Source organism: Trachypithecus francoisi, unplaced genomic scaffold (genome assembly GCF_009764315.1).
Source record: "Trachypithecus francoisi isolate TF-2019V2 unplaced genomic scaffold, Tfra_2.0 Lachesis_group3, whole genome shotgun sequence".
Taxonomy (NCBI): Eukaryota; Metazoa; Chordata; class Mammalia; order Primates; family Cercopithecidae; genus Trachypithecus; species Trachypithecus francoisi.
The window spans coordinates 33,008,148-33,035,294 of NW_022681468.1; the positions used below are offsets into that span (position 1 = coordinate 33,008,148).

At 53.3% G+C, this 27,147-nt stretch overlaps 1 protein-coding gene across 1 annotated transcript; it reads right to left on the reverse strand.

Moving 5' to 3' along the window:
- Positions 1-512: 512 nt before the first annotated feature.
- Positions 513-25,453, reverse strand: VSX2 (visual system homeobox 2). Its single transcript, XM_033190895.1, has 5 exons — positions 24,973-25,453; positions 23,621-23,705; positions 19,543-19,666; positions 3,443-3,623; positions 513-2,638 (listed from the first exon to the last, which is right to left on the reverse strand). Exons 1-5 carry the CDS (start codon positions 25,340-25,342, stop codon positions 2,313-2,315), a joined length of 1,086 nt encoding a protein of 361 aa, XP_033046786.1. The 5' UTR covers positions 25,343-25,453; the 3' UTR covers positions 513-2,312.
- Positions 25,454-27,147: the final 1,694 nt, after the last annotated feature.

The following is a 27,147-nucleotide window of genomic DNA, read 5'->3' on the forward strand; positions in this document are numbered from 1 at the left end:
ATGAATGTCATTGAAGGGTGGTATGGTATCAGCTCCGTGGAGAGACGTAGGCCGCTTGTACTCCTACAATTAGCGTAATTTTTTTAAAAAGGAACCCAGTAATTTTGACCTAAAAATCAACTTGTAGATTTACTTTTTTTTCTTTTTGAGACAGGGTCTTGCTCTGTTGCCCAGGTTGGAGTGCAATGGCATGATCTCAGCTCATTGCAACCTCCACCTCCTGGGTTCAAGCGATCCTCCTGCCTCAGCCTCCTGAGTAGCTGGGATTACAGGTGTGTGCCACCACCCCTGGCTAATTTTTATATTTTTACTAGACACAGGGCATCGCCATGTTAGCCAGGCTGGTTACGAACTCCTGACCTCAAGTGATCTGCCCACCTCGGCCTCCCAAAGTGCGGAGATTATAGGCATGAGCCATCATGCCCAGCTGTAGATTTACTTTTTATGCCACCCATACACACGGAACACAAACCATTCCCCACCCACAGTGGACGCCTGGATTCCTCCCCTGCTATTTTTAAGTCAATTTTATTCTTACTTGTATCTTTACAGAAAATGGCACAGAAATCACAGGTTTCGAATACCTAGAAGTTATTACAGTTTCATATTTCAAACACCTCAATATCAAGTTTCTTTCTTCTCACTCTATGTACATTATTTACACACCAGGAGCTATAGTCTAACACTTCAAACCAACAGGGACAAAGACAAGAAGAACCAGGGTTGGGGGAGGGAAGCTCCATAATGGAATGAAGAATAAATCAACTTTTAATATGGAATTAAAGTTGCAGCACACACTCAGGCCTTTCTCTAACGAGGTATTCCCTGCAAAGGTGGGTGGGGTGGTGGATGGGTGGATGGGGTCGGGAGCCTGGCCTGGGAATCTGGATTGGGCAGGTCAACAGAGCTATATGCTCCCATTGCTCATGCGAATGTAAAAGGCCAGGCCAGAGAGGTCGCCGTACTAACAGGTCCACCCATCAGCCGGCAGAAAGAAGCCCCGGCTCTTTATTCCATCATGTTACCATGTTTTAGTCTAGTGGACATGCTTCCTGGCATACAATGGCATGAAGGCGTGTGTGCCTGCAGCTTCGCTTGGGCTTACTCCTGGCTTTCTGCCTTGCTTCCAGCCTTTTTCCTATCTTTCTGAACAGGTCAAAGGCTTTCTCTTAGAGGTGCTCGGCCCTAGGCCCTTAGCCCCCTGTCTGTCTGGAGTGAAGGTTTCTCCAGCAGGCTCTTAATGCGTATGCATAGCCCCAAGCCAACTCCAGGCTTTGCTGCTTAGTTGAGGCCAGGCCTGTAGCTTCCTAGATGTCATTTACCAGCCAGATTGGGTTGTTCAAGGCAGGGCACATGCAAACTCATAGTTCACAAGGAGCTGTGGGGGAAGGGTGCCTTCACAGCAAGTCAAGGTCACAGCAGCATATCACAAGAGTCGAGATGCTTCAGGACTCAGGCTCAGGGGCCCGAGGACCCAGGGTAGAAGGTTTGGACTCCTGCACAGTGCAGTGAGCCACAGCATTTGTGAGGCATAGGACATGGACTCACGGCACACAGTGTACATTGCCACATGCCACGTAGGTGCCTGTGCTGGGATAAGCCAGTGGGCAGGTTGGGTGTGGAGAGGGTGAGTTCCTAAGAGTGACTATGGCAGGGCATGAGACCAAGGGTGGCTGAGGGGCCCAGGCTGAGACTTCCCACATGTAGCCTGCCATCTGGACTCCACTGATGGGTGGGGCAGAGGCTGGGCCTGCACAGTGTCTTCACACTGCAGACTCCCAGGCCCAGCCAGGTCTGCAGGAAGGAACAGGCTGAGTTGGGAGAAGACTTTTGCTGAGGACTGGGGTGCTCAGGATGCTGGAGCTGCAGTTCCAGTCCTCCGTCTGTGTCACAGCCGTGGCAGGCAATGCACGATGCATTTGCAGCAATGGGCTTTAGGCATGGGCAGAGCGGAATGTAGAGTTGGGAAGGAGGGCTCTTTAAAGCAAGAGAACAAAGAGCAAAGGGTGGCCAAAATCAGTGAGCGCTGCAAAGGGATTGAGAGAAAAGGGGCTTGAGGGGACGTTGTGGGCAGCAAGAAGGCTTCTGAGGCTGGGATGCTGGAGAGGTCAAAACTAGATGAGGGATGTCTCAGCATGGTCCAGAGTCAGAACCCAGCGGTGCCTGCAGCCACCAGGGGTAATGGAGGACCTGTGGGGGACAGGGAGGATGGCAGAGCCAGGCCTGGGCCTTGCCTCAGAGAGCACCTCCCAGCACCACAGGCTCCGAGGAGAGTAGAGTCTTGGGGCTCTGGCATCTGAGCGTGGCTTGACCTAAGCCATGTCCTCCAGCTGCGGTGGACTGAGCCTCTCCGCCGGCCTGTCTTCATCCATGGCCACTTCCTCCTCTGGCTTCTCGGTACTCCGGGCCAGGCTGTCCGGCCCAGACACAGTCCCCAGCACTTTGGTGCTGTGCTCCTGAGCTTTGGCCCGGAGCGCCGCAATGCTGTTCTCCCTCAGTTCCTCCTGGGAGATGGCCACCTGAGCGTCGGGGCCCCGCTCCTCCTGCTCCATCTTGTCAAGCTTGGGCAGGGCCTGGCGTTCCCCCTCGGGCTTCCTCCCCGACTCGGCTGCTGCCTCCAGCGACTTTTTGTGCATCCCTAAAAAGAATTGTTGGTATTCGGGTTTAGAAAAGCGCCTGGGAAAGCCATCTTGAACTGAAAACGGCAAAGATAGAGAGAGGCCAGAATTAAGGACGAGCAGAAAGCCTTACTTCCCACACCGCAGTCACACCAGTCCCAGGGCTGGGCCAGGGTCAGGGAACAGGGAGATGGGTCGCCAGTCCTGTGGAGGACCTCCCCCTGCCAAAGCCCTGGGCACCTGGGCCTCAGGTGGCCTGTTCTGTCCCTTCCAGGCCACAGCACATGCTCCCCTGTCCCTCCCCCATGGGATTCCAGATCTTAGAACCCCAAGAGAAGCTGGTGGTGTTCTTAGATACAGGCCCAGAGGGCAGGTGGGGAAGTTGGCAGGTGGGGAAGATAGCAAGTAGAGAGATTCGGGGGACAGAAGTCCTTTGGGCAAAGCAGAATGGCATCCAGACGGGTCCTCTCAACCCCCAAGGAAGGCTGTTTTGTTCACCATAAGCCCAACTCTGGCCAAGGGGAGAGGAGGGTACAGACCCCTGGGTAACAGCCACACCTTTCTCACAGGACAAAATAATCCACAGTTAGGGACTCCCTCATGATGAGAGTTCTTGGCACCCAGAGCAAGTGACAGACACCAGGCCCCAGGCCCACCCTGCTCTGAGTCCCCCAAAGTAGAACAAGAGGTTTGCTTTGAAGAGCTTCTCTCCTGCTAGGCTGCTGTGGCCCAAGTCCCCCTGCTTCAAGACTCTGTCCCCCTCTCCAAGGAGCCCGCTCTCCTCACCGCAGGGGCAGGGCCCCAAGGAGGGTGCGGGCTCTTACCCAGTAGCCACGGGGCACAGGAGTCCATGATGCCATCCTTGGCAGACTTGAGGATGGACTCGGGCAGGGGGATGGAGTGCCGCACCATGGCCCCGTAGAGCCCGTACTCCGCCATGACACTGCTCCGGCCCCAGCACTTCTCCCGCTTCCTCCACTTGGCTCTGCGGTTCTGGAACCAGACCTGCAGGTGCACAGAACAGGTCAGAGGCTTGCTCTGAGAAGTGCTGGGCCCAAGGCCCTTACCCCTTGTAGGCCTGGAGTGAAGGTTTCTCCAGCAGGGTGTCCTTAACCTAAGCTTGCCCACTCCCTGGTGCCCCCTGGGTTTCTCCAGGCTCAGAGAGTATTCAGAAGGAGGACATCAGTCTTATGAGAATACCATGGGTAGTTCTAGGGAGATGGGGTATGGATGCCTCCTGGACAGAGTCTTACAGGTGCACAGGACCCAGTGTCATCGGCTGTTTGCAGATGAGAAGACTGCCACGCCAGTGATGGTTCTCTTGCATGTGTTCACACCTCCAGCATAAAAATCTTTTTTTCTGATTTGCAGAGGGACAAATTCCTTTCCCAGCACTGGACTAGCAATGTCTCTGGCTCAGGGTTTCCTCAGAAGCCCAGAGCCAGAACCATCCAGGAGGGCTGCAGGTGAGTGGGGGATCAGGGACAAAGGGCAGGGGATAGTCTTAGGGGCACTTCACCCAGGTATCAGGGAGGCTGGGAACTCAGGGAGGGAGACTCCCCTGGGAGGCCTGGGTCAGCCTCCCTCCTCTGCCCTGTCCCAGCTGAGCTCTGCCAAGCCACATGTGCCCTCCAGGTACCTGCTCCCCACAGCTCTGGGCCTAACTCTGAATGGTATCTGGGGGAGATGGGCCAGGGATGAAGACAACATTCTCCAGGGTTGAGGAGCAAATGGGAGGAGGGACCTGGGAGGGAGTGGGGGCGGAGGAAGCACTAGCGAATGTGTCTCTGGCCCCAAAGCTGATTGGTGCAGGGTCTGAATGACAGTGGGGTACCCTGGGGTGTCTGCAGCACTCTAGCCCATTTGGGAAGTGATCCCAGAATCCCTGCCAGGTTTGGGGAGGGAAGATTTCTTGGTCCCCCAAAGAAGCTTTCCAGAGATTTCCCGCAGCTGACAGAGCCAAGAGCCCCTTGCATTGTCCGCCAAGGAGGTCCAGGCTCGCAAGGAACTGGTGGGCCCCAAGCCTGGCCGGTCCCTTCTCTCCCCTCACAGCCCTTAAAGGCTCTGACCCCGGGGACAGCGAGTCGCCCCAAGGAAGTGGAGGGAGTGGGGCGGCGAGGGGGAGGACTGAGGTGGGTTCGGGAAATCTGTTCATTTCCTCCCGATTTCCTTGCCTGCATCTGGGCCGGCCCCGCCCTTCCCTCCGGGCCCCCTCCCCCGCGGCCGAGGTATCAGCTTTTAATGAAAAATTGCTCCAGCTCTATTCAGGAGGCGGCAAAAGAAGAGTCACCCCCAGGGGCAACCCTGGGCTGATTGAAAAATAAGTTAATTTCAGTTTGAATCGATGGGCCTCAGGCACTGAAATATCACGGGAAATTAAAGCGGCTGCTCTCCCGGGAGCCGCGGCATTGACCCGCACTAATTAATGCTGGGGAGGCAGCGCTCGCCTCGCCGCGAGCGCCCCCGCTTCCCCGGGGACCCCCAACTCTTCTCATTTAACTAATTAGACGGGGAAAATTGGGTGTTAATTTGTTTAGGATTTTCCCCCTTCCCCCCGGCAGCCCCTCGCGGTCCCCGCCCCGCGCGGCGCGGAAATGCATGCAGGCTCGGCGGCAGATGGCTGCCCGGGTCACGCTGCAATCTCCTCCGACTTGATTGCTTGATTAGGTCGTTAGCACATTAAAAAAAAAAATTGCTTGCCGTCTGGCGCTGGCGTGATGAGTGGGACGCGCGGCAGCGCCTGGGTAATTTATCTTTTTATACGGCAAAGAATTTGATTTCAATCTGCAGATATATGGGGCGCCTTTGACACCTGTTTAACATCGCGCCGCTGACAGCTTAACCCTTCGCTGCCTGGGGAGCCCGAGCTGGGGCCGGTGGGGCTCGGGGGATCAGCGCGCTCCTGCGGTTCCCGCCATCGCCGCCAGGTGGCGGAGTGAGCGCCCGGCGGCCCGGAGTCTGTGTCGGAGCGAGGTCGGCCACCCTCGGCAGGGGGCGCTGCGGCCCGCCCGCCTCGCATCCCCCACGGAGGTCACAGAACACTGCCCTGGGCACGTGCACCTTTAGGTTGACCCAAACGCGTGCCCTCTGGCCTTTCTTTATTTGTAAATAACTGGGAGCCTCTAAACATGGGAGCGACACGGACTTAGATGCCCCCGGCCTCTCCCGCCCCGAGTGGCGCCGTCCTTGTTCGGGCAGCACTTTTGCTGCCACCGGGTTTGGCAACTGCAGTTCCCGCGCAGAACTGGGGGACTGGGAAGCGCAGGTGCAAGGCCTGTGCCTGGTCCGGACCTGACCGCCCTGGGAGACCACTGCCAAGGAAAAGGTTTGTGTAATTCAAAGGCCGCTAGATGGCTGTCCTCCGTGCCCTGAAGGGAGAGGGGAGCAATGCCAGCCGGGCTAACTCGGGCCTGCGTCCCGGCCTGGCTCCATGCCGAGTGTAGATCTCCCCAGTGCTGTGGACCTGTGCTGCAGGATGTGTGCCCGACCAGCTGTCCTATCCGGGGCCTGCGGTTTGTCTGAGGCCTCAATCCTGCCCCATCACCCTCCCCTTAGCATACCTGCTTGCTGCAAGCTGCTTTCTCACACAGAGGAAACATCTGAAAGGACTAATCCACATACAAGTATGATTCCCGTCCTGGCACAGTGGCTCATGCCTGTAATCCCAGCACTTTGGGAGGCTGAGGCGGGTGGATCACCTGAGGTCAGGAGTTCGAGACCAGCCTGGCCAACATGGCGAAACCCCATCTCTACTAAAGATACAAAAATTAGCCGGGCATGGTGGCGCACACCTGTAATCCCAGCTACTCAGGAGGCTAAAGCAGGAGAATCGCTTGAACCCCGGAGGTGGAGGTTGCAGTGAGCCGAGATCGTACCACTGCACTCCAGCCTGGGCAACAGAGCGAGACTCTGTCTTAAAAAAAAGAAAAAAGTGTGACTCCCGGTTTTATCCACCTCTCAGAGAAGACAGCAAAGAATGAATCCCCTGGTGATGGAATTCCAGACACCAAGTGTGACCACAGAGGAATGGAGAGGTTTGGTTCATGAATATAAGAAGCCACCTACTTCCTGGTTGGGAGACAGTCTGTCCTGCTTGAATACATTGCATTATATTAGGTTGGTGCAAAAAGTCATTGCGGTTTTTGCCACTGAAAGTAATTACTTTTTTTTTTTTTTTTTTTGAGACAGAGTCTTGCTCCGTCACCCAGGCTGGAGTGCAGTGGCATGATCTCAGCTCACTGCAATCTCCACCTCCCGGATTCAAACAATTCTCCTGTCTCAGCCTCCAGAGTAGCTGGGACTACAGATGCCTGCCACCACTCCCAGCTAATTTTTGTATTTTTAGTAGGGACAGGGTTTCACCTTTTTGGTCAGGCTGGTCTCGAACTCCTGACCTCAGGTGATCCACCTGCCTCAGCCTCCCAAAGTGCTGGGATTACAGGTGTGAGCCACTGTGCTTGGCCAAAAGTAATTACTTTCAATGGTAAAAACCTCAATAACTTTTGCGCCAACCTAATAAAACAAGGCCACAACCCCTCAACTGGTATCTGTACGACCAGACTGGAGAATGTTTTGGATTTAAGAAAAAAGATGTGATGCATAAACCACAGTAATATAATGTCCTGCAGCAGCAGCACCTCATGATCAAACCCATCAGCTTCCATTTCTCAGCAAATCATTTATGTACATGTTCACACTAAGAACGATAAATAAATTCCATAAGGTCTGGTCCGGTTTTTGCCATCACTGAGTTTTGATGCCAAATTTATAAAAGAGTGTTCTGTTTTCAGTGCAGTTTGGACTTAGGGATTCTGGAGAAGGCATTGTGGAATATAGAAAAACAGAGATGCCCCCACCCACCCAGTGTGGATACCTGGCAAGGTGCACTGCCCTGGCTTCCCTAGGAGTTCCACGAATACCCATGGTTGAGATGGCACAGGTTCTCAGATGGAAACAGCATTTTTAGGGTACTAGAAGGGGGTGCAGACTCGGGATTCAGATCATCTCTGGGGCCTATAAACAGAACCATTTTCCTGGGTCTCCTGATTTGAGCAAATGAATATCTGGCTGATCCGTAGATCAGACTTTGCTCATAGACACTCTCCCAGGGGAGCCGGTGCCAGCTGGTCGCTCAAACTAGAAGTCATCCAGACCCTCACTTATCGGCTCCTGGAATGCCTGGCTCTCTGTGAAGACCAGATGCTGCTCCAATTTATGGAGGAAACCTGGACGGCCAAAACAATTTCTTTCTAAGACAGTTGGCAAGGATGCTGTGGCAATGGTGCCTTGGAGGGAAGTGGACAAGGAATTAGAATTAACCCTAACCGCTCTGTATAGGTCCCTTTCTATTACCTGCCTGGAAGCCACCAGCCTGTATATAGAACTGAAATATTTACAAGAAGCATTGAGGCCAGCCAGTCCTGACCTGAAATTCCCAGCTCTGAAAAATTGCTGTGTGACTTTGGGCAAGTTACTTGACTTCTCTCAGTCTCAGTCTCCAAATGAAAGATAAGAATATCCACTTTTCAGGGTTGTTTGGAGGATTACATGAAATAAGTGAGTGCCTAAAATCAGTGCTTGTCACACAGAAGGTGTTCAATAAGTGTTAGTTTTTGGTAGAGGCACTGAAAATAAATGGAAGCCTGCCCGGAAGGCAAGTTAATCAATGGCATTACCTGGCCCTCTGGCCTCCTTCACATGCCCTTCAAGGCTGGACTGACAAATAATAACAACAATCCAGGAGGAGGGGAAGACACATCCAACCTTCGGCTGTATATTCAATACAGATAGCCTCTAGCTCCTCCTTAGGCATTTGGAGAGCTAAACACCGGTGTCCCTGAAACTCTTCCCATATTTCTTTTTTTTTCTTTCTTTTTGTTTTTTTTGGAGACGGAGTCTCGCTCTGTCGCCCAGGCTGGAGTGCGGTGGCGCGATCTCCACTCACTGCAAGCTCCGCCTCCCAGGTTCACGCCATTCTCCTGCCTCAGCCTCCCGTGTAGCTGGGACTACAGGCGCCCATCACCGCGCCCGGCTAATTTTTTTTTTGTATTTTTAGAAGAGACGGGGTTTCACCGTGTTAGTCAGGATGGTCTCGATCTCCTGACCTCGTGATCCGCTCGTCTCGGCCTCCCAAAGTGCTAGGATTACAGGCGTGAGCCACTGAGCCTGGCCTCTTTCTTTCTTTTTTTAAAATTTGAGACAGAGTCTCGTTCTGTCGCCCAGGCTGGAGTATACTGGCATCATCTCGGCTCACTGCAACCTCTGCCTCCTGGGTTCAAGTGATTCTCCTGCCTCAGCCTCCCAAGTAGCTGGGATTACAGGCACCCACCACCATGCCCAGCTAATTTTTTGTATTTTTAGTAGAGTCAGGGTTTCACCATGTTGGCCAGGCTGGTCTAGAACTCCCAATCGCGTGTGATCTGCCCGCCTTAGCCTCCCAAAGTGCTGGAATTACCAGCGTGAGCCCCTGTGCCCGGCCTCTCCCCAAGCCCTTAAGGCTCCAGTACAGGGGAACACCCACACAGTGCCCATACTCACTGGGAGTGAACTGTGGCACAGCAACTAGAAGCCCTAGGCTGGGGATTTCTGCTCTGCCTCTAGGTGCCTTTGTGGCTATGAGTGCATTTTTTCTTTTCCTTCCTTCCTTCCTTCCTTCCTTCCTTCCTTCCTTCCTTCCTCCCTCCCTCCCTCCCTCCCTCCTTTCTTTCTTTCTTCTTTTTTTTTTTTTGACGGAGTTTTGCTCTTGTTGCCCAGGCTGGAGTGCAATGGCGCGATCTCAGCTCACCACAACCTCCACCTCCCAAGTTCAAGCGATTCTCCTGCCTCAGCCTCCCGAGTAGCTGGGACTACAGGTGTCTGCCACCATGACTACCTAATTTTGTATTTTCAGTGTAGACGGGGTTTCATCATGTTGGCCAGGCTGGTTTTGAGCTCCCGACCTCAGGCGATCAGTCAGCCTCGGCCTCTCAAAGTGGTGGGATTACAGGCGTGAGCCACCGCACCTGGTCGAGTGCATTTCTTAACCTTTCTGAGTTTCCCATTCCTTACCTGCCCTGTGACACCACCTCTCTGCAGGTTTCTGGTGAAAATTAAACTGTGTGTGGGAAATGCCTGCCACATAGTAAGAGCTGAAACACACTGGCCTAATGCTTGATGAATTCTGTGGACGGATGTGCAACAAGCTTTGCTTTCTAGCAAATGTTCTAGGATACCATTCACATGAAACCATGTCATTTTATCTCCCACCTTTGATATTTCCTCTCAGCATTTAGTCTCCTTTTTCTTTTTTTTTTTTTTTTTTTGTTTTTGAGACGGAGTCTCGCTCTGTCGCCCAGGCTGGAGTGCAGTGCCCAGATCTCAGCTCACTGCAAGCTCCGCCTCCCGGGTTTACGCCATTCTCCTGCCTCAGCCTCCCAAGTAGCTGGGACTACAGGAGCCCGCCACCTTGCCCGGCTAGATTTTTGTATTTTTACTTTTATTTTTTTTAGTAGAGACGGGGTTTCACCGTGTTGGCCAGGATGGTCTCCATCTCCTGACCTCATGATCCGCCCGCCTCGGCCTCCCAAAGTGCTGGGATTACAGGCTTGAGCCACCGCGCCGGGCCTAGGCTCCTTTTTCTTTCTTTCTTTCTTTTTTTTTTTTTTTTGAGACGGAGTCTCACTCTCTCGCCCAGGCTGGAGTGCAGTGACCGGATCTCAGCTCACTGCAAGCTCCGCCTCCCGGGTTCACGCCATTCTCCTGCCTCAACCTCCCGAGTAGCTGGGACTACAGGCGCCCGCCACCTCGCCCAGCTAGTTTTTTGTATTTTTTAGTAGAGACGGGGTTTCACCGTGTTAGCCAGGATGGTCTCGATCTCCTGACCTCGTGATCCGCCCGTCTCGGCCTCCCAAAGTGCTGGGATTACAGGCTTGAGCCACCGCGCCCGGCCTAGGCTCCTTTTTCTACATGGACTGTTGGTTCTGACAAACCCACAATATTCGTTTGATCCCTCTCTTACTCACTTTCCTGACCGCAAACTTTCTAGAAGGGACTGCTCCTCTCACATGGGAGTCTGGTCCCAAGCTCTTCAGGTGCCAGCGAGGACCAGAGCCCTGCCTTATACTTCAGTCAGGGTGCCAGGGGCCTGAAAAGGGGCCCAAAGTGACACCCAGGGCCACCAGATTTGGAGTCCTAGGACAAACTGAGTTGGGAGGACCTTCCAGTTTGGGAATGACCCTGGGTTTCTTTTTACCTTTTTTTTTGAGATAGAGTCTTGCTCTGCCACCCAGGCTGGGATACGGTGGTGCGATCCCGGCTCACTGCAACCTCTGCCTCCCAGGTTCAAGCAATTCTCCTGCCTCAGCCTGCTGAGTAGCTGGGATTACAGGCACCCGCCACCATGCCCAGCTTATTTTTGCATTTTTTTTTTTATTTTTTTTATTTTTTTTTGAGACAGAGTCTTGCTCTGCCGCCCAGGCTGGAGTGCAGTGGCCGGCTCTCAGCTCACTGCAAGCTCCGCCTCCCGGGTTCACGCCATTCTCCTGTCTCAGCCTCCCGAGTAGCTGGGACTACAGGCGCCCGCCTCGTCGCCCGGCTAGTTTTTTGTATTTTTTTTAGTAGAGACGGGGTTTCACCGTATTAGCCAGGATGGTCTCGATCTCCTGACCTCGTGATCCGCCCGTCTCGGCCTCCCAAAGTGCTGGGATTACAGGCTTGAGCCACCGCGCCTGGCTATTTTTGCATTTTTAGTAGAGACAGGGTTTTCACCATGTTGACCAGGCTGGTCTCGAACTCCTGACCTCAAGGTGATCCGTCCTCCTGGGCCTCCCAAAGTGCTGGGATTACAGGTGTGAGTCACCACGCCTGGCCAAGCCTAGGTTTCTTGATACATTTCTCCTCAGAGTTATCAGCAGCGATACTCCAGCAGCAATCAGAAAGCTCAGGTTGGCCAGGCGCAGTGGCTCACGCCTGTAATCCTAGCACTTTTGGAGGCCGAGGCAGGTGGATCACAAGGTCAAGCGATCGAGACCACTCTGGCCAGCATGGTGGAACCCTGTCCCTACTAAAAGTACAAAAATTAGCTGAGCATAGTGGCATGTGCCTATAGTTCCAGCTACTCGGGAGGCTGAGGCAGGAGAATCACTTGCACCCGGGAGGCAGAGGTTGCAGTGAGCCAAGATCATGCCACTGCACTCCAGCTTGGGCAACAGAGGGAGACTCCGTCTCAAAAAAAAAAAAAGCCCAGTTTGTGTGGAAATCCTGTGGCTGTCCACAGCTGTCTGGTGGGTGCCTCCACAGCAGGCACAGAATGTGCCTGTGCCTCCAAGGGTAGACTGGGCCCAGGGAAGGACTTCTTGCCAAGTGGATGCAAAGGCACAGCTAGCAGGCTAGGCAACCCTATCAGCTCTTTCTCTACGTGGGCAACCAGCAGGAACAGCCGAGGCCATGCCTCACGCCTCCTCTTGTCTCTGCATCATCACATAGCTGCTGTCCTGCAAGCTCCCGCCCCTCAATCCTCTCCCAGGATACCCTCTGCAGTCCTTCCAGGATCGCCCTCCTAAATACCTCCTAAAGGAGATATTGTGCATGACAGATGCCCTTTGCACATTCTGGTCTCCTCGCTACCCCAGGCCCTGCCCTGCAATCTTGTCACATGCCATCAGGCCTGGCTTTGTCGGCCATGCCATGGGTGAGCGTCCATCACATTCACCCAGTCTCTTTCTTCCCCTCTGGCTGGAAGCTGATGAATTTGGGATCATCGCTGGCATAACTTAAGGGCTTCACACTCTGCACCCACTCAGCACTTCAGCCACGATTTATTTCAGCGCGCTCTGTGCAGCCCAGCCTAAGGCTCAGAAAAGCGGAGTCTTGCTGCAGCCTCTGTTGCCCACTAGGGGGCAGCTCCGACCACATTTCCAGACAGCCTCCTGCCTGAGCACTAACAGGCCATTTCCTTCCTCACCCCAACCGCCTGCCACCCATAGCGCCACTTTCTTCCACTCATATTAACCCACTCAGAACAGAAACACCCCTCTCCTGAGCCTCCAACTCAGTGTGTTTACATTCACTGCACACAGAATCACCTAGAGAGATTTAAAAGCATACAAATGGCAACATGAAGATGTTTGATTTTTTTTTTTTTTTTGAGGCGGAGTTTCCTTACCCAGGCTGCAGTGCAATGGCTGATCTCAGCTCACTGCAACCTCCGCCTCCCGAGTTCAAGCTATTCTCCTGCCGCAGCCTCCTGAGTAGCTGGGATTACAGGCATCCGCCATCATGCCCAGCTAATTTTTGTATTTTTAGTAGAGATGGGGTTTCAGCATACTGGCCAGGCTGGACTTGAACTCCTGACCTGAGGTGATCTGCCCACCTCGGCTTCCCAAAGTGCTGAGATTACAGGCGTGAGCCACCGTACCCAGCCTAATTTTGTGTTTTTAATAGAGATGGGAGTTTCACCATGTTGGTCCGGCTGGTCTTGAACTCCTGGCCTCAAGTGATCCACATGCCTTGGCCTCCCAAAGTGGTGGGATTACGGGCGTGAGCCACCCCACCCTGCCGAAGATGTTTGATTTTAAACCAATTAAATCGGAATTGCTGGGTTTGTTGGCGGGGGGAGCCCATGGGCGTTTTAAAAATCTGTCCTGGGGGCCGGGCGCGGTGGCTCAAGCCTGTAATCCCAGCACTTTGGGAGGCCGAGACGGGCGGATCACGAGGTCAGGAGATCGAGATCATCCTGGCTAACATGGTGAAACCCCGTCTCTACTAAAAAATACAAAAAACTAGCCGGGCGAGGTGGCCGGCGCCTGTAGTCCCAGCTACTTGGGAGGTTGAGGCAGGAGAATGGCGTGAACCCGGGAGGCGGAGCTTGCAGTGAGCTGAGATCCGGCCACTGCACTCCAGCCTGGGCGGCACTCCAGCCTGGGCGACAGAGCGAGACTCCGCCTCAAAAAAAAAAAAAAAAAAAAAAAAAAAATCTGTCCTGGGGTCCGGCTTGGTGGCTCATGCCTGTAATCTCAGCACTTTGGGAGGCCGAGGAGGGCAGATCACCTGAGGTCAAGAGATTGCGATCATCCTGGCCAACACGGTGAAACCCTGTCTCTACTAAAAATACAAAAATTATCCAGGCGTGGTGGTGTGCACCTGTAGTCCCCGCTACTCAGGAGACTGGGGCAGGAGAATTGCTGGAACCCAGAAGGCGGACGTTGCAATGAGCCGAGAAAAAAAAAAAGTCTGCCCTGGTGACTCTAATAACCATCCTGAGATGAGATCCATGCAAACCCTTCCCTACTCAGGCACTCATCTTATTCTGGAATATGACCCCCTGATACCTTAGGCAGGGGCCACTTTAAAAGAGGCAAAGTCAGGCCGGGTGCGGTGGCTCAAGCCTGTAATCCCAGCACTTTGGGAGGCCGAGATGTGTGGATCACGAGGTCAGGAGATCGAGACCATCCTGGCTAACACAGTGAAACCCCGTCTCTACTAAAAAATACAAAAAATAAAATAAAAATAAATAACTAGCTGGGCGAGATGGCAGGCGCCTGTAGTCCCAGCTACTCGGGAGGCTGAGGCAGGAGAATGGCGTAAACCCGGGAGGCAGAGCTTGCAGTGAGCCGAGATCACCCCACTGCACTCCAGCCTGGGCGACAGAGCGAGACTCCGTCTCAAAAAAAAAAAAAAAGAAAAAAGAGGCAAAGTCACACAGTGCTGGGCAGAGAATCTAAACCTCAGCCTTCAACATAAACGAGACTTCTAAGAGAGGTGACATGTAGTCTCTGCTCACTTCGAACATTCATAGCTCCGTAATGTTTGCATTTTATAACAAGCACATCTTAGAAAAAAAAGTAGAGTAAACATGTGAATATATATGTAGCCTGCCCTTACAATTCTAGTAACAAGTGACCCCACAGAGGAAATTAAGTCAGTCTGGAAACCCACCTGCGCTTTCCCAGGGCTGATAGCTGGCAGGGACTTTCAGAATGCCATATCCTAGCATTAAAAAACAATATTTTTTTGGAAACAGGATTTTGCTCTGTCACCCAGGCTGAGGTGCAGTAGCACGATCACAGCTTACTGTAGCCTTGACCTCCTGGACTCAAGCCATCCTCCTACCTCAGCTTCCCAAGTAGCTGGGACCAGCATGTGTCACCACACCTCCTAATTTTTGTATTTTTTGTGGAGACGAGGTTTCACCATGTTGCCCAGGCTGGTCTGAAACTCCTAGCCTCAAGTGATCCTCCCACCTTAGCTTCCCAAAGTGCTGGGATCACAGGCACCAGCTTTTTATTTATTTATTTAAGACATATAGAAGACCATGTGCCTGAGTCTGACGTGGAGACGTAGAAGCTTTTCTTTCCCCAATACTGCACCATGTTCCTCCACCTCCAGCCCAGAGAGATGTGGAGTGAGGACCTGTTTACCCTCCAAACACACAGGCAGAGGAAATCGCCATGCCTTTCTGCTGGGACTGGTTTGTCATCACCGTTCTTTGCATTAGTACAGTTTGTATAGACAGGCATGCATGTCTCTTTCACAGGATCTCATGTCATAGTAGCTGAGTACTGGGTTTGAATCCCAGTCTTAGTTTACCTCTTGGCCCCTCAGTTTCTTCATCTGGAAAAGGGTATAGGAATGACATCTAACTAATCTGTCTGTTAAGGATTAAATGAAATGAGGCAGGCCGGGCACGGTGGTTTACACCTGTAATCCCAGCACTTTGGGAGGCCGAGGTGGGTGGATCTTTTGAGGTCAGGAGTTCGAGACCAGCCTGGCCAACATGGCAAAAATCTGTCTCTCTAAAAATACAAAAATTAGCCAGGCATTGTGGCGGGCACCTGTAATCCCAGCTATTCAAGAGACTGAGGCAGGAGAATTGCTTGAGCCTGGGAAGCGGAGGTTTCGGTGAGCCAAGATCACACCACTGCACTCCAGACTGGGTGACACAGTGAGACCCTGTATAAAAAAAAAAGAGAGACAGAAAAAGAGAAGAAATGAGGCATGGAAAGCACTTAATATCTAGGACGATGGTGAGTACTTAATAAATGCCAGCAATAACACGATTTTTACTAAGTTAGCATTATGGAAAAATATTATTATCTTACAAATGAGTAATTTCAGACTCAGAGTTTGGCTTGCTGTCAGTGAAACAAAGACTGGAAGTAGGTATGTCTGCCTTTCCATGTCCACACCGCAGGTTCTCATCAGATCTCAGACATGCAGGGGTTTCCTGGGTTAGCCTGGCAGGGGTGTATGCCCCAGCGGTCCATCTGGGCCTGTTAAACTTCACCTGCCCTGCACTTCCATTCCACCAATGGCAGCCCAGGGGCTTGTGGTGGGGCAATCCTCAGGAGGCACCTCTCTGGAAGGGATCTCACCTCTTTCTTTCTTCTACAGATGGGGAAACTGAGGCTCACAGATGGGAAGTGGCCTAGCCTCTGCCACACTAGATGTCAGAGCTGGAGCTAAAATCCGGGTTCCTGATCTCCAGCTCAATAACCTTTCCATTCCACCTTGATAATTTCTTTCTGCCTTTGTTTGTTTGTTTGTTTTTGAGACAGAGTCTCACTCTGTCACACAGGCCAGAGTGCAGTGGTGCGATCACGGCTCACTGTAGCCTCTACCTCTTGGGCTCAAGTGGTCCTCCCATCTCAGCCTCTTGAGTAGCTGGGACCACAGGCGTACATCACCACGCTTGGCTACTTTTTAAAATTTTTTTTTGTAGAGATGGGGATTTCACTGTGTTGTCCAGGCTGGGCTCAAACTCCTGGATTCAAGGAATTCTTCCACCTCAGCCTCCAAAAGGCTGGGATTACAGGCATGAGCCCCTGCACCCGGCCAAGAATTTCTTTTTCTTTTCTTCCAAGACAGGGTCTCATTTTTCTTTTTTTTTTTTTTTTTTTTTGGCTTAGCCTGGTCTCAAACTGCTGGGCTCAAGCAATCCTCCCAACTTGGCTTCCCAAAGTGCTAGCCTGAGCCACTACGTGGCGGCGAATTTCTAACTCCAGACTTGGAGCCAGTAATAACTTCCCCTTTCCGGCTCATCTCATCTACAGAGTCTTCTGACCCAAAGCTGGGCTGGGAGGGGGCTGGCTCAGGAGTGGTGGCCAACACGTGGAGGGGAAATGATGGGGAGGGAAGGCAAGGTAGAGAAGCAAGCGTTTTGGAGTCTAAAGGGACTCAACTCTGGCCTCTGTCTGTGCCTCAGGTTCCCCATCTGTCAAATGGGAATAATAGCCCCTAGCTCATGGGTGTTCTGAGGACTCTGCTGAATATACATGAACTAGCTCTGTGAGGAAATGAAAGACATGGGTGGGCTGCTAGTAGAGGGAGGGGGAGGACTTGCTTTTCACCCTCTTGAACTCATGTACAGAATTTGCCCATTCAAAAATAATTTTGTTATATAAGTGAGTTTTGGGCCTTTTTTTTTTTTTTTTTTTTTTTTTTAAGAACAGTGCCTGGTACTCAATAAATATTGATTATCTTTACTGTGATACAGGTCCCCCGCCTGACTTCAAATCACCTCTGCTCCCCGAGCTTCAAGTCAAAGCAAAGACTTCAAACAGAAGAGTTGGGCAGTGCCACTGTGGGCTTTCGATTCAGAGCTAGGTTTGAGTCTTGTGTTTCCCACTTACTAGCTGTGGGGCCTGGGCAAGTGGCTGTGACTTAGTTGCCTCAGTTCTCAGAGGAAATTCATGGTCTTCAGCCCCTGATTGTCACCAGGATTTAATAAAATCAGATCTGACACCGAGTGAGCTGGGGGCACGTGCCAGGCACTGCCCTGAACACTGCACACATATGGCTTATTGCCTCCGCACAAGAGGCAGGTGCCACTGTCACCCCTGTTGTACAGATGAAGACTGAGGGGCTCTGGGAGGTGAAGCCCGGCCAGGAGCCCAGGCAGTCTGGCCCCAGAGTCAGTGACCCTAACCACTGTACCGCCCTGCCTGTCCTGTACATGTCGTGAATTCAGGAGAACACCTGGCACATGGAAGCTCCTCTGGAAACGATCACTGTGACTGCTGTTGATGCACACCAAGATCTTTCCCAGGTCACTTTACTGAACTGGGGAAAGACGACTTGACAACTCACAGACAGCTTCTGGGGGTAGCATTCAGGCCTGTGGTGCTCAAAGGCTCTGAGACTCTTCCCTCATTTCTCCGATATCCACATATTGCAGAGCCGGTCCTCACAGTCCCAGGGCGATGAGCTCTCCTCATCCCACACCCCAAGCTCCTTTGTGCTGGTTCTGCTGCCCTCAGATACCACCATATAGGCAACCCCCAAGCAACTTAACAAAGCCCTGTGAAGTTAAATGTGCCTGTTGGGGCATTTGTAGCAATGCAGTTACAGCTGAGGGAGAGCCTGCCCCCAAATCCTGAGCTCAGCAGGTTTCAAACACCTCATCCGCCCTCCCCTGCCTAATCTACCAAGACGATTTTAGGACAACTCACTGCAAGAGACAAGCTATTCCTTCATTCTGGTCAATACTGCAAATGTGGGGCCTGCCAACAGTGGGGACTTATCATTGCTTCTCCCTGCCGCAGCCACCTGGAATGGCCAACTTTATGCTAATGAAGGCCAGGCAGGGGTTACTGCCATGAAGTGTAAGGCTTGACTTACACACACGCACGCACGTGCACACACACAATTCAGTGTCAATGCCCAGCTTACCTGACTAGAACCCAATTGGGTGGAGGGTAATGGGTCCAAGCCACCATGGATAATGCACCAAACATAATCTGCTTATGAATAATTGAGCTTATTGTTAGTGTCAATGTCTAAAACCATCGGCTGAAATTCCAAATAGATTTCCAGGGGAGAGGAAGGCCTCACAGCCTCATTTCACATTCTCTGGTCCTCCAGTGAGAGAGTACAGAGCAACTCACACACCTTACTCAGCTCCCCCCGCCTCCCAGGCACACATCACACCTGAAGACACAAGGGACCTAGGTGGGAGGAGACACAGAGCAGAGCAGTTCCGGGAAGTCAGGACCAGCCCCCGGCCCACATGCCCCAGCCTTCGCAGCGAACTAGCTCTGGACCGCTCAGGCGATGGGAGCAGCTTTCACTGAAGGTTGAGCACCAGCTAAGACAACCCCAAATCTTCTGGAAATGTTCCTCCTGCCCCACTCCTTCATAGAGGCCCTGCCCAGACTCCATCCTCTCCCAGAGAAATGATTCCACAGCCCTACTCCTGTCCAGGTAGGGGACTCTGGACTTGCCAAGGTCCTGCTGCTGCTAAGTGGATGCCCCATGCCTACCACATGCCCAGATCAGTGGCTGGTTATGCCACAAAACTGCCCAGGAGAGGAGGAGGGCTTAGTGAGCCACCTGCAGGGCCCTGCCCCAGCTCACATCCTGGGCCAGTCTGGGGAGAAGAAAAGGAGCAGCAGGTCAGGGCAGCAGTTGCTGGGCTGTGAGTGGGAGGAAGGAGCCTTAGGTGGAAGCAGTGGTGGGAAGCAGGAAGAGAAAGGGTAACACTTTCACCATGGGGAGGGGAGCAGAGAGGAGGGAAACAGACTGGGGTCAGGACTAGAAGCCACTTTCCTCTTCACAGCCACCCAGAGGTCTGGAGCCCCCTCTGGCCTTGGAGCAGACATTTAGCTGTACCAAGGGGACTTCCGCCTCAACAGAGACCCTGTCCAGGACCGGGGGCCCCTCCAGTACTCCATCTCTCATCCCCACACCCCTGCAGGGTCTGTCTGACATACTCCCTGGGAAGCCTATAGTCTGGAACAACAGCCAGGCCACAACTGGGTGCCTCTCATCCCCCAGCAGCACCCATCTCACATGGCAGGTCGTCAGCTTAAATAGGCTGAGAACATGATCGCAGGCAAGCACATGCCCACAATGGGACTGGGAGGCGGGGTCATGGGCATCTGGAACCCTGTAGTGGTAGATGTCACCGAGAGAGGGGAGAGTGGAGGGGAGAGGGACTCAGGGCTGTTACCTGTATCCTGTCTTCCGGTAGCTCCGTTTTCATGGCCAGCATCTCCCGGGCATAGACGTCTGGGTAGTGGGCCTCGTTGAATGCCTTCTCCAGCTCCTCTAGCTGGTAGGAGGTAAAGATTGTCCTGAGGGGAGCAAGACCGAACTCTCAGGACACCAGAAACTAAAAGAACCTGTCTCAGAGAGGACAGAACCACCTTCCTCTGTGCTTCCTGGGCAGACTCCCAACCCCCCAGTCTGGCTCAGCACAATAGGACACAAATTCTCTCTCTCTCTGTCTCTCTCTGTCTCTCTGTCTCTCTCTGTCTGTCTCATAGTTTAACCCTCTGGACTCTTCTTATTCAAGGCTGAGGCTCACACTACCCTTCCTGTGTTTGAGGGGTGGACATTATTCCACCCCTCAATGACATTTCACACTGGGAATCTTTCTGGAGGTGCTCTGGGGGAAAGGCTGTTAAGAAGGACATTCTAGAAAAGCAGAAAGCCCCTCTTCCTCCCAAGCACAGAGAAGAGGGCTTACCAGATTACTAAATAGCCCAGCTCCACCCAGACCAGCTTCCCGGGCCCCTCTCACAGTCACTAGAGATGAATTTTTAAATGCCTTTCAAAGTTAGAAGATTCACCAGAAGGTCAAATGCAGCCTCAACCTCAGTGTTTATACAGCTGAAAACTGAATCTCCTACTCCCTCAACTCACCCCAGCGCCCCTTCCTCCTCCCCTGCCCTTCCTCGACACTACCCAGACCTGCTAGCTTCCCAGCACTGCCCAGAGCCTTTTCCCGTCCTGTTCTGTGCTGGGAAGGGAAAGACCACCTTCCAATCATCCCATACTTCCAAACTCAGCCACTCACCTGGAGGGGGTTCCATTCGGGCCACCGTGAGAGCCCACAGACAGGCACAGTTGCCCACCCCACAGAGCAGTTCATATTGATCTATTTTGTGTTATAAACTGCTTTAAGAATCTGGTAAAAACTACATTCTCTCATCCTAGGAAAATGGGCAAATAAATATGCCCCAACCCGTAAAATTTTGCCTCCAACATTAGGGGATTCATAGGTCCCCTTTCTTGAATAAACCACTAAAAACTACTTCCAGACACAAGCTCTTTTCTTTTCAGACCTTAATTTCACCAGGTTTTGGGTGATCTTTATCCCGAAACCTCATTAACAAGCCAACAGGCAATATAGTCCAGCGTTCACAAACTGAACTGGTAGAAATGGTCCAGCCCTTGCCTGGCCCCCTGGAGTCAGACTCTGGCGCCAGCACAGGGATGTAGAATCCCTCACTGCTGTGCCCTCGCCCTCATCTAACACAACCCAAAAGTGCAAATTTGAACTTCACACACTCCTTCATCTAACACAACCCAAAAGTGCAAATTTGAACTTCACACACTCCTTCATCTAACACAACCCAAAAGTGCAAATTTGAACTTTACACACTCCTTGTGCTGGTGTCCACTTTAATAAATCGGGGGATAATTCAGGGAAGAAAGATTGTGCTCCTTACAGAAAATGACTGATTTGATTCTCAATCGTTTCTCCTATTCTCTGGGGGTGGGGGGCGGTGATGTGAAATGCTTATGCACACACAAAGTTAATTCTTGAGAATTTTCAAGATCTGCTGCTTTTTCGCTTCTGCCATCTGCTGAAGGTCTCATAGACAGAGCACCAAAATAAACAATCAAAAAATGCAAGTCCTTTCCAAAACCAGGGAAACTGAGGCACAAAGGCAGTCAAAGAGGAGAGCCGATTATAGGTCATGTAGAACCATTCAAGTCCCAGTCTCTACTTGGAAGAGTCTCTCTTCAAAAACAAAACAAAAACTCAAATCTCCCAAACTTTCCCGAATTCATGCCTCAGAGCTGACACACTTCCCCCATAATGTGACCCAGCCTGTGTTCCTGGTTTATGCAGAACCCCAGACCCTTCAGGCTCCTGTTGTGTCCAGTCTGAAGAGGAGCTGAACTTTCCCAGTAGAGTGAAAGAGCAAAATCCGAGAGACTCTCACTGTGGCTACTTTGTCCCCACCCCACCCCCCAAAACGCTTTTAAGTCTGAGTTGTTTCTGGGAGACAAAAACAAGCCCATCTCTCATCACCAGATTCCAGGGTCTCTTACCCCAAATCCCCAAGTGACAGAAGCTCGAGTAAAATGTATTTTTTCCTAATTAAAAAAAGCACTTGAAATCAGTAGCCATTCTCTTCTCTCCAATAACCTTCTCCCTTCATGCATCAGAAATAGAAACCCCAGGCAGTTAATACCCTGGTGTTGCTGAGTTGCTGTTCTGTCCCTAAGAAAACCCACCAAAGCGCCCAAAGGTGTTCCTGGCCAAGAGAGTGACAGGTGAAAACAGACGGTCAGAGACCTTAAGCATGGACTTTGCGCGACGGGTCACCCAGCTCCAAGTGCCACACTGTGAGATGTCCTGATGTGGAAATCCCATTCCTGTACCCAGGGTTTGGGGCTGCCTTTTCCAGGGCTCTCCATGCAATGGGAACCCCTGCTACACCTCCTGGCACCAGCACAAGAGCAGTTTTGCGGGTCTCTGATCTGCCCTCCCTGCAAGATCCCTGTCCCCTGCTTGGGGAAGATGACGGGATTACCCACCCTGGCACCAGTGTAAGATAGGTGCATCAAAAGTGTTTTAATGAATATTCGCTGAATGAATTGAATGTAAACAAACAAACAAACAAAAAAGACCAAAGATCAAGACCAAAAAAGATTTTCTTTTTCCTTTTAAAATAAAGCAATAATAAACAAAAGCAAACAGCTGCCGGAAATAAAGAATAAACCGAGGTCCGGAGAAACCAAGTCGAAGTTCACCTGCATTCAAGCCAAAACCTACTGGGGCCTGAGGGGTCAGGATAGGCCGTTTTAAAAGGTGGCGAGTTGGGAGTTGGGGGGTCAACCGTGAGTTTCCCACGGCCAAGGAAGAACGAAGCCTAGAAAAGCGCAGAGAGAGAGGGTGCAAAGAGGCTGAGAACAAATTGGGGTGAGAAAAAAGGATGTGGGTCGGGGCGGGGCGGAGGGGGCCGAGAACGCCCTAGTGGAGAAATGTCTCGAAAAGAGCGCAGAGCCTGCGGCAACCCCACCTGATGGGGACGGAGTGGGGTGCGAAGAAACAGCTCCGAGGTGAGCGCCGGGGTAGCACCTGCGAGCGGCACCCGCAGAAAGGCAGGCAGATTTTTGGTTCTCCCTCCTTCATTTCCTTGAAAACCACCTTACAAATAATACCCAAGGAACTGGTAGCAGTGTGGCTGGTGCGGAAAGGAATGAGGGCGGGGGTGGGGAGAAGGGTAGGTTACTTTTCAAGATATACCTGTCGGCATCTATTGAGTTTTAACTTTGTGCAAGTAATTTTCATTTAAAGACAAAACAAAAACAAAAGCGCAAACAAAAAAACCCTTTCTAGTCTGTACCCCGATGCAGCCTACCCTACTCCAGCTACGGCTGGTGAGACCGTCCAGTCTACATCGCCTCCCACTCCATTTTACAGACGAGGAAACTGAGGCTCACGAAAGGGAAGCGACTCGGTGGGAATCACGAACGAGCAGAAGTCAAAAGAAAATGCTCTGTCAGTGCAGAGATCCCTCCAGCTTTGGAGAACGGTGGGAGCTGAAAGCTTAGGGAGTTGGCAGAGAGGACAGGGACGCCGGGATAGAAATGGGGGCGGCGAGTGAGGCCGAGGGCAAAGAACCGGCTCTGGCGGGAGGTGGGAACTAATCTGCCCGCCGCGGGGTCTGTGTGGCTCTCAGAATATACTGGTGTGGGGATCCGGGAACCGCCACCCCCTCTGTGGCTCAGTTTGGCCTGTGTTGGAGCCTTTCATTTCTCCTGCACAAGGAGGAGAAAGCCGGAACCGAGCCGCTTTCCTGGCGGCTACTCATCGTGCTCACACAGCTCGGACGCCAAGGAGCCGGACAGATTCCGGCAAACAACGCATGGTCTGCGCCCTGGCACGGCCTCAGACCTCAGATCCGGGGTCAGCGAAAATAGGGTCCGAGAGACCCGAGCCCGGAACGGTGGACTGCAGCGGGGTGCGCGGGCAGCAGAGGTAACAGAAAGCGCCGCGGGGGCCTCACCTGTGTCGCCGCTTCTTCCGTTTCTTGGTCTGGTTTAAAGCAGATTTGGACATTTTTCGATCGCTGGAGGAAACATCTTCAGAATCTGAAAAGCGGGCGGAGTGACATGCGGCACAGTGGGGGACGCGCTCGGCGGTGCCCGAAACCCGCAAGGGCCCCACCCCGGGCGGCCTCCGCGAGCGGCGGGGACCTGCTCTATCTCCCCAGGAAGCCTTCGGGCGCCCCGGTGGCCGCCCCATGCCTGAGCTCAGGTTGGCCTCTCCCGCGCCGGGGCCCGAATCCAGAGGTTTTGAACAGATTTCGTTGTAAGAGAGGAAAAGGCCCCAGCACGCTTGGGACCGGGACAACAGAGAGCGAGGTAGCCTTAGGAGGCCGCAGAGACCCCCGGCAGCGCTCGCGACCCTGCTGCGCCCTGCCCTGCGCGGCCAGCCCCAGTGCCCCGGGCCGGAAAGTTGGCCCCGAGGAGCGAGGAGCGGAGCCGAGGCGTGGGGAGCTGGGCTCCGGGAAGACTGGGGTCTGCCGGGCACCGTCCTTTTCGCAGGGCGGCACAATGACTCCCCACTCCAGGCCCAAGAGCCTGCGAAGCGCCGGTTTTCGTTGCCCTTTCAAGTAAAACAAAATAAAACGCAACGAAAAATTGGGGGAATTGCCAAGCTCAAACAAGAATCGGAGGGTCGAGCAGGCCGCGACGCACCGCCCGGAAAGCAGCGCGGGGAGAAGGCGGAGAGGTCACCCAGGGTCCCCGAGCCCGCACGTCTCCGGGCTCCGGTATATAGAGGCGCTTACGTGGGAGCGGATGGCGGCCGCTTTGGCTACCGTGATGGCCGGGTTGTCTCAGCTCGTGGGGGTGAAAAATAAACCCCAATTGACCAACGCGGGGTTTAGGAATGGGGAGCGAGAAGGAAACAGACAACTTTGGACACCAGGGATGGGGCCGAAGCCGGAACAGCATTGGGCTCGGGGAGTGCGGATCCTCCACGAGGCCGGGCCCGCAGTGGAGCCGCGGACCTGGGACCCCCCGACCCGGCCGGGGACCCTGCACCACGGGCTCCGACACCCTAAACCCCGTTTTCAGTGGCGCCCCAACAGAGTCTCGTGGCCAAGCCCGGTCCGACGCCGGGACTGGAGAACTGCGCGGCCGCCCGAAACGCTTGGGGCCGAAACCCTGCGGACACCGAAGCATCCTCCCGGGACCCGGCACCAGATGCGTCGGCCCAAGGCCCCGGGTGGCGACCCCGGCCTGGCAGGAACTTTTCCGCCGGGAGGCCTCGTCCAGCAAACAAGAGCCGACGGCGCGGGGTTCCCGGCTGTCGCCCCCCAGTCAGGCAGCAGCGCAACCTCTCCTCACCTACCCGAGCTGGCCGTCTGGCTGGTGTCCAGCGGCCCCGATGCTCTGCCCAGTGGCTGCAAGTGGACGCTCTGCGGGTCGGACAGCACTTCCAGGAAGGTGGGCTGCGCGTAGAAGCCGGGGAGCCCCCCGGGCCCCAGAAGCCCCATGCCGCCCACCCCCGCAGGGCTGAGCACTGAGCGCGCAGCCAGCAAGTGCCCGGGGGCCAGGCCGTCTAGCGCAGCCCGCGGGTGGGAGCTCGGGGGCTCCTTGTTCAAGCCCAGGATCTCCTGGATGCCGAACCCAGTGCACCTGGCCGGGGCGCCCCCCGAGGTACTCTTGGCCACTGTCTCGGACTTCGGCTTACTCAGCGCTTCCCCTGCTTTCCCCGTCATCTCCCGGTTCTTTGGAGGGGCTGAGGCCGCAGGTCTTTAGCTCCCCCCACCCCCCCGCCGAGCTCCCCTTCGCGAAGTTGGTCCCAGGTGCCCCTTCCGGTGTCTAATGCTCTGGAGCCCAAGGAGATTCCCCTTTTATCCAACCAGGCGGCAGCCCAAGTGGGGTCAGAGCTGAGCAGCCAATCACCGGGGCCAAGAGCGATTAGGAATTCCAAAAAGCTGGCAGCTCCCGCCGCAGGGAGTGTTGAGGGGCCAGGGTGTTGGGGGTCGAGCACGGGGTGGGTTCTGCAGGATGCCCATGGGCAGGGACCCCAGGGACCGAGGTGAGACAACCAGGTTCAGGTTCAGGTTCATGTTCAGGTTCAGGGCTATTCCGGGAGACAGAGTGGCTTGGGGCTCTGGGCAGGTTCTGGCAGGGACAGGTCCCTGAGGTCAGGTGGGAGGATGGGCTAAGGGCAGAGGTGAGAGACTGGGAGACCTCCTTCCCTCAACTCCTAAGCAGGTTGGCAGCATCAGAGCGGCCTGGATATGGCACCTCTGTGTAAACGGTGGAACAAGGGAGAGGTAAGTGCCCCAGGCAGTGTGTGTGGTGGTAAGCCAGGAAAAGATCAGGCCAAGGTGTGCAGAGGTCGATGTGCGGGTGGAGAAAGCTCAGCGCTTGCTTCCCCAGCACAAGGTACAGTACCTAGTTTGGAAGAGCTGCTCAACACATATTGGCCCAATGAATGGATGATAAATGGGTGGGAAACAGGGATCCCTGGTGGGAAAGAGGAGTGATGATGATTGCTTTTGGAGAACAACCATGGACATCCAAACCTCTTCCTAGAGTAAGCATGAAGCCTGCCCAACTTTCACCGGAGGACTTGATTCTTCCACCCAATTCATTCAACTAATATGTATTGAGCTACTAGCTCTGAGCTAGTAGCCAGGGGTTCCACAGTAAATCAGACAAGGCAAGGGCCTTGCTATACTTCAGAGTTCATTGAGCAAACAGAATGAAGAGGAAGGGATTGTTGATGTGGAGGGAGAGGAAGGAGGAAGGGGGTGAGAGGCAATTAAAAGGTGAGTTGCTTTCCCCTGCACTCCACTACATCAGCTAACTCTTCTGTGACCTTCTTGGGGCTGCGAACTATCTTATTGACCTTGAGGCTCCCCGCTCCTCCTAGCATATGGTCAGTTTTAATGTTCCTTGAATTGAAGGCACCCTATGGAGAGATAAGAACAAGGTCCGTTGCTTTGAGTAGAGATTGGAAAACCAGGCTCGGAAGATTCCATCCAGGATTTCTTTGCTAGTCAGGTGCAAACCCCTAAATGGAAAGAAACCCCCTAGCCATACCCAGCCTACTGCCAGGGTGTCTGGTACCCTCGTGGCTGCCATGGGGGCAGCCTGAGAGGTAAGAGGGGGAGGCACCACAGGATGTGGAATCTAGACCTTGCTAGCAGGGCTATTGTGAGTAGGGTCTCCACCCCCATTGGTTTGGTCCACATGGCAGCTGGAATTAGGTAGGGGCATCTCATGGTGCAGGAGATATCTGGGAGAGGGGTGCCTCTGCATCCCATAATAAGGCCATACCTACTGTGCACCTTCATCGTCCCAGGCCCTTACATGGTGTCATCTCTATTCCTTACAACTCTATTAGCACCTTGGTTCCACACCCGAAAGCTGGCATAGCAATTCTTGCTTGCTAAGTACAGACTCAGTGATACACAATCTCAAGGCATTCTTCACCAACTATGGAGTTGGGTCCCAAGTAACACCACTCACGTAGACAACAGTGTGAATGGTGCCCTCTGGAGTTGTGCAA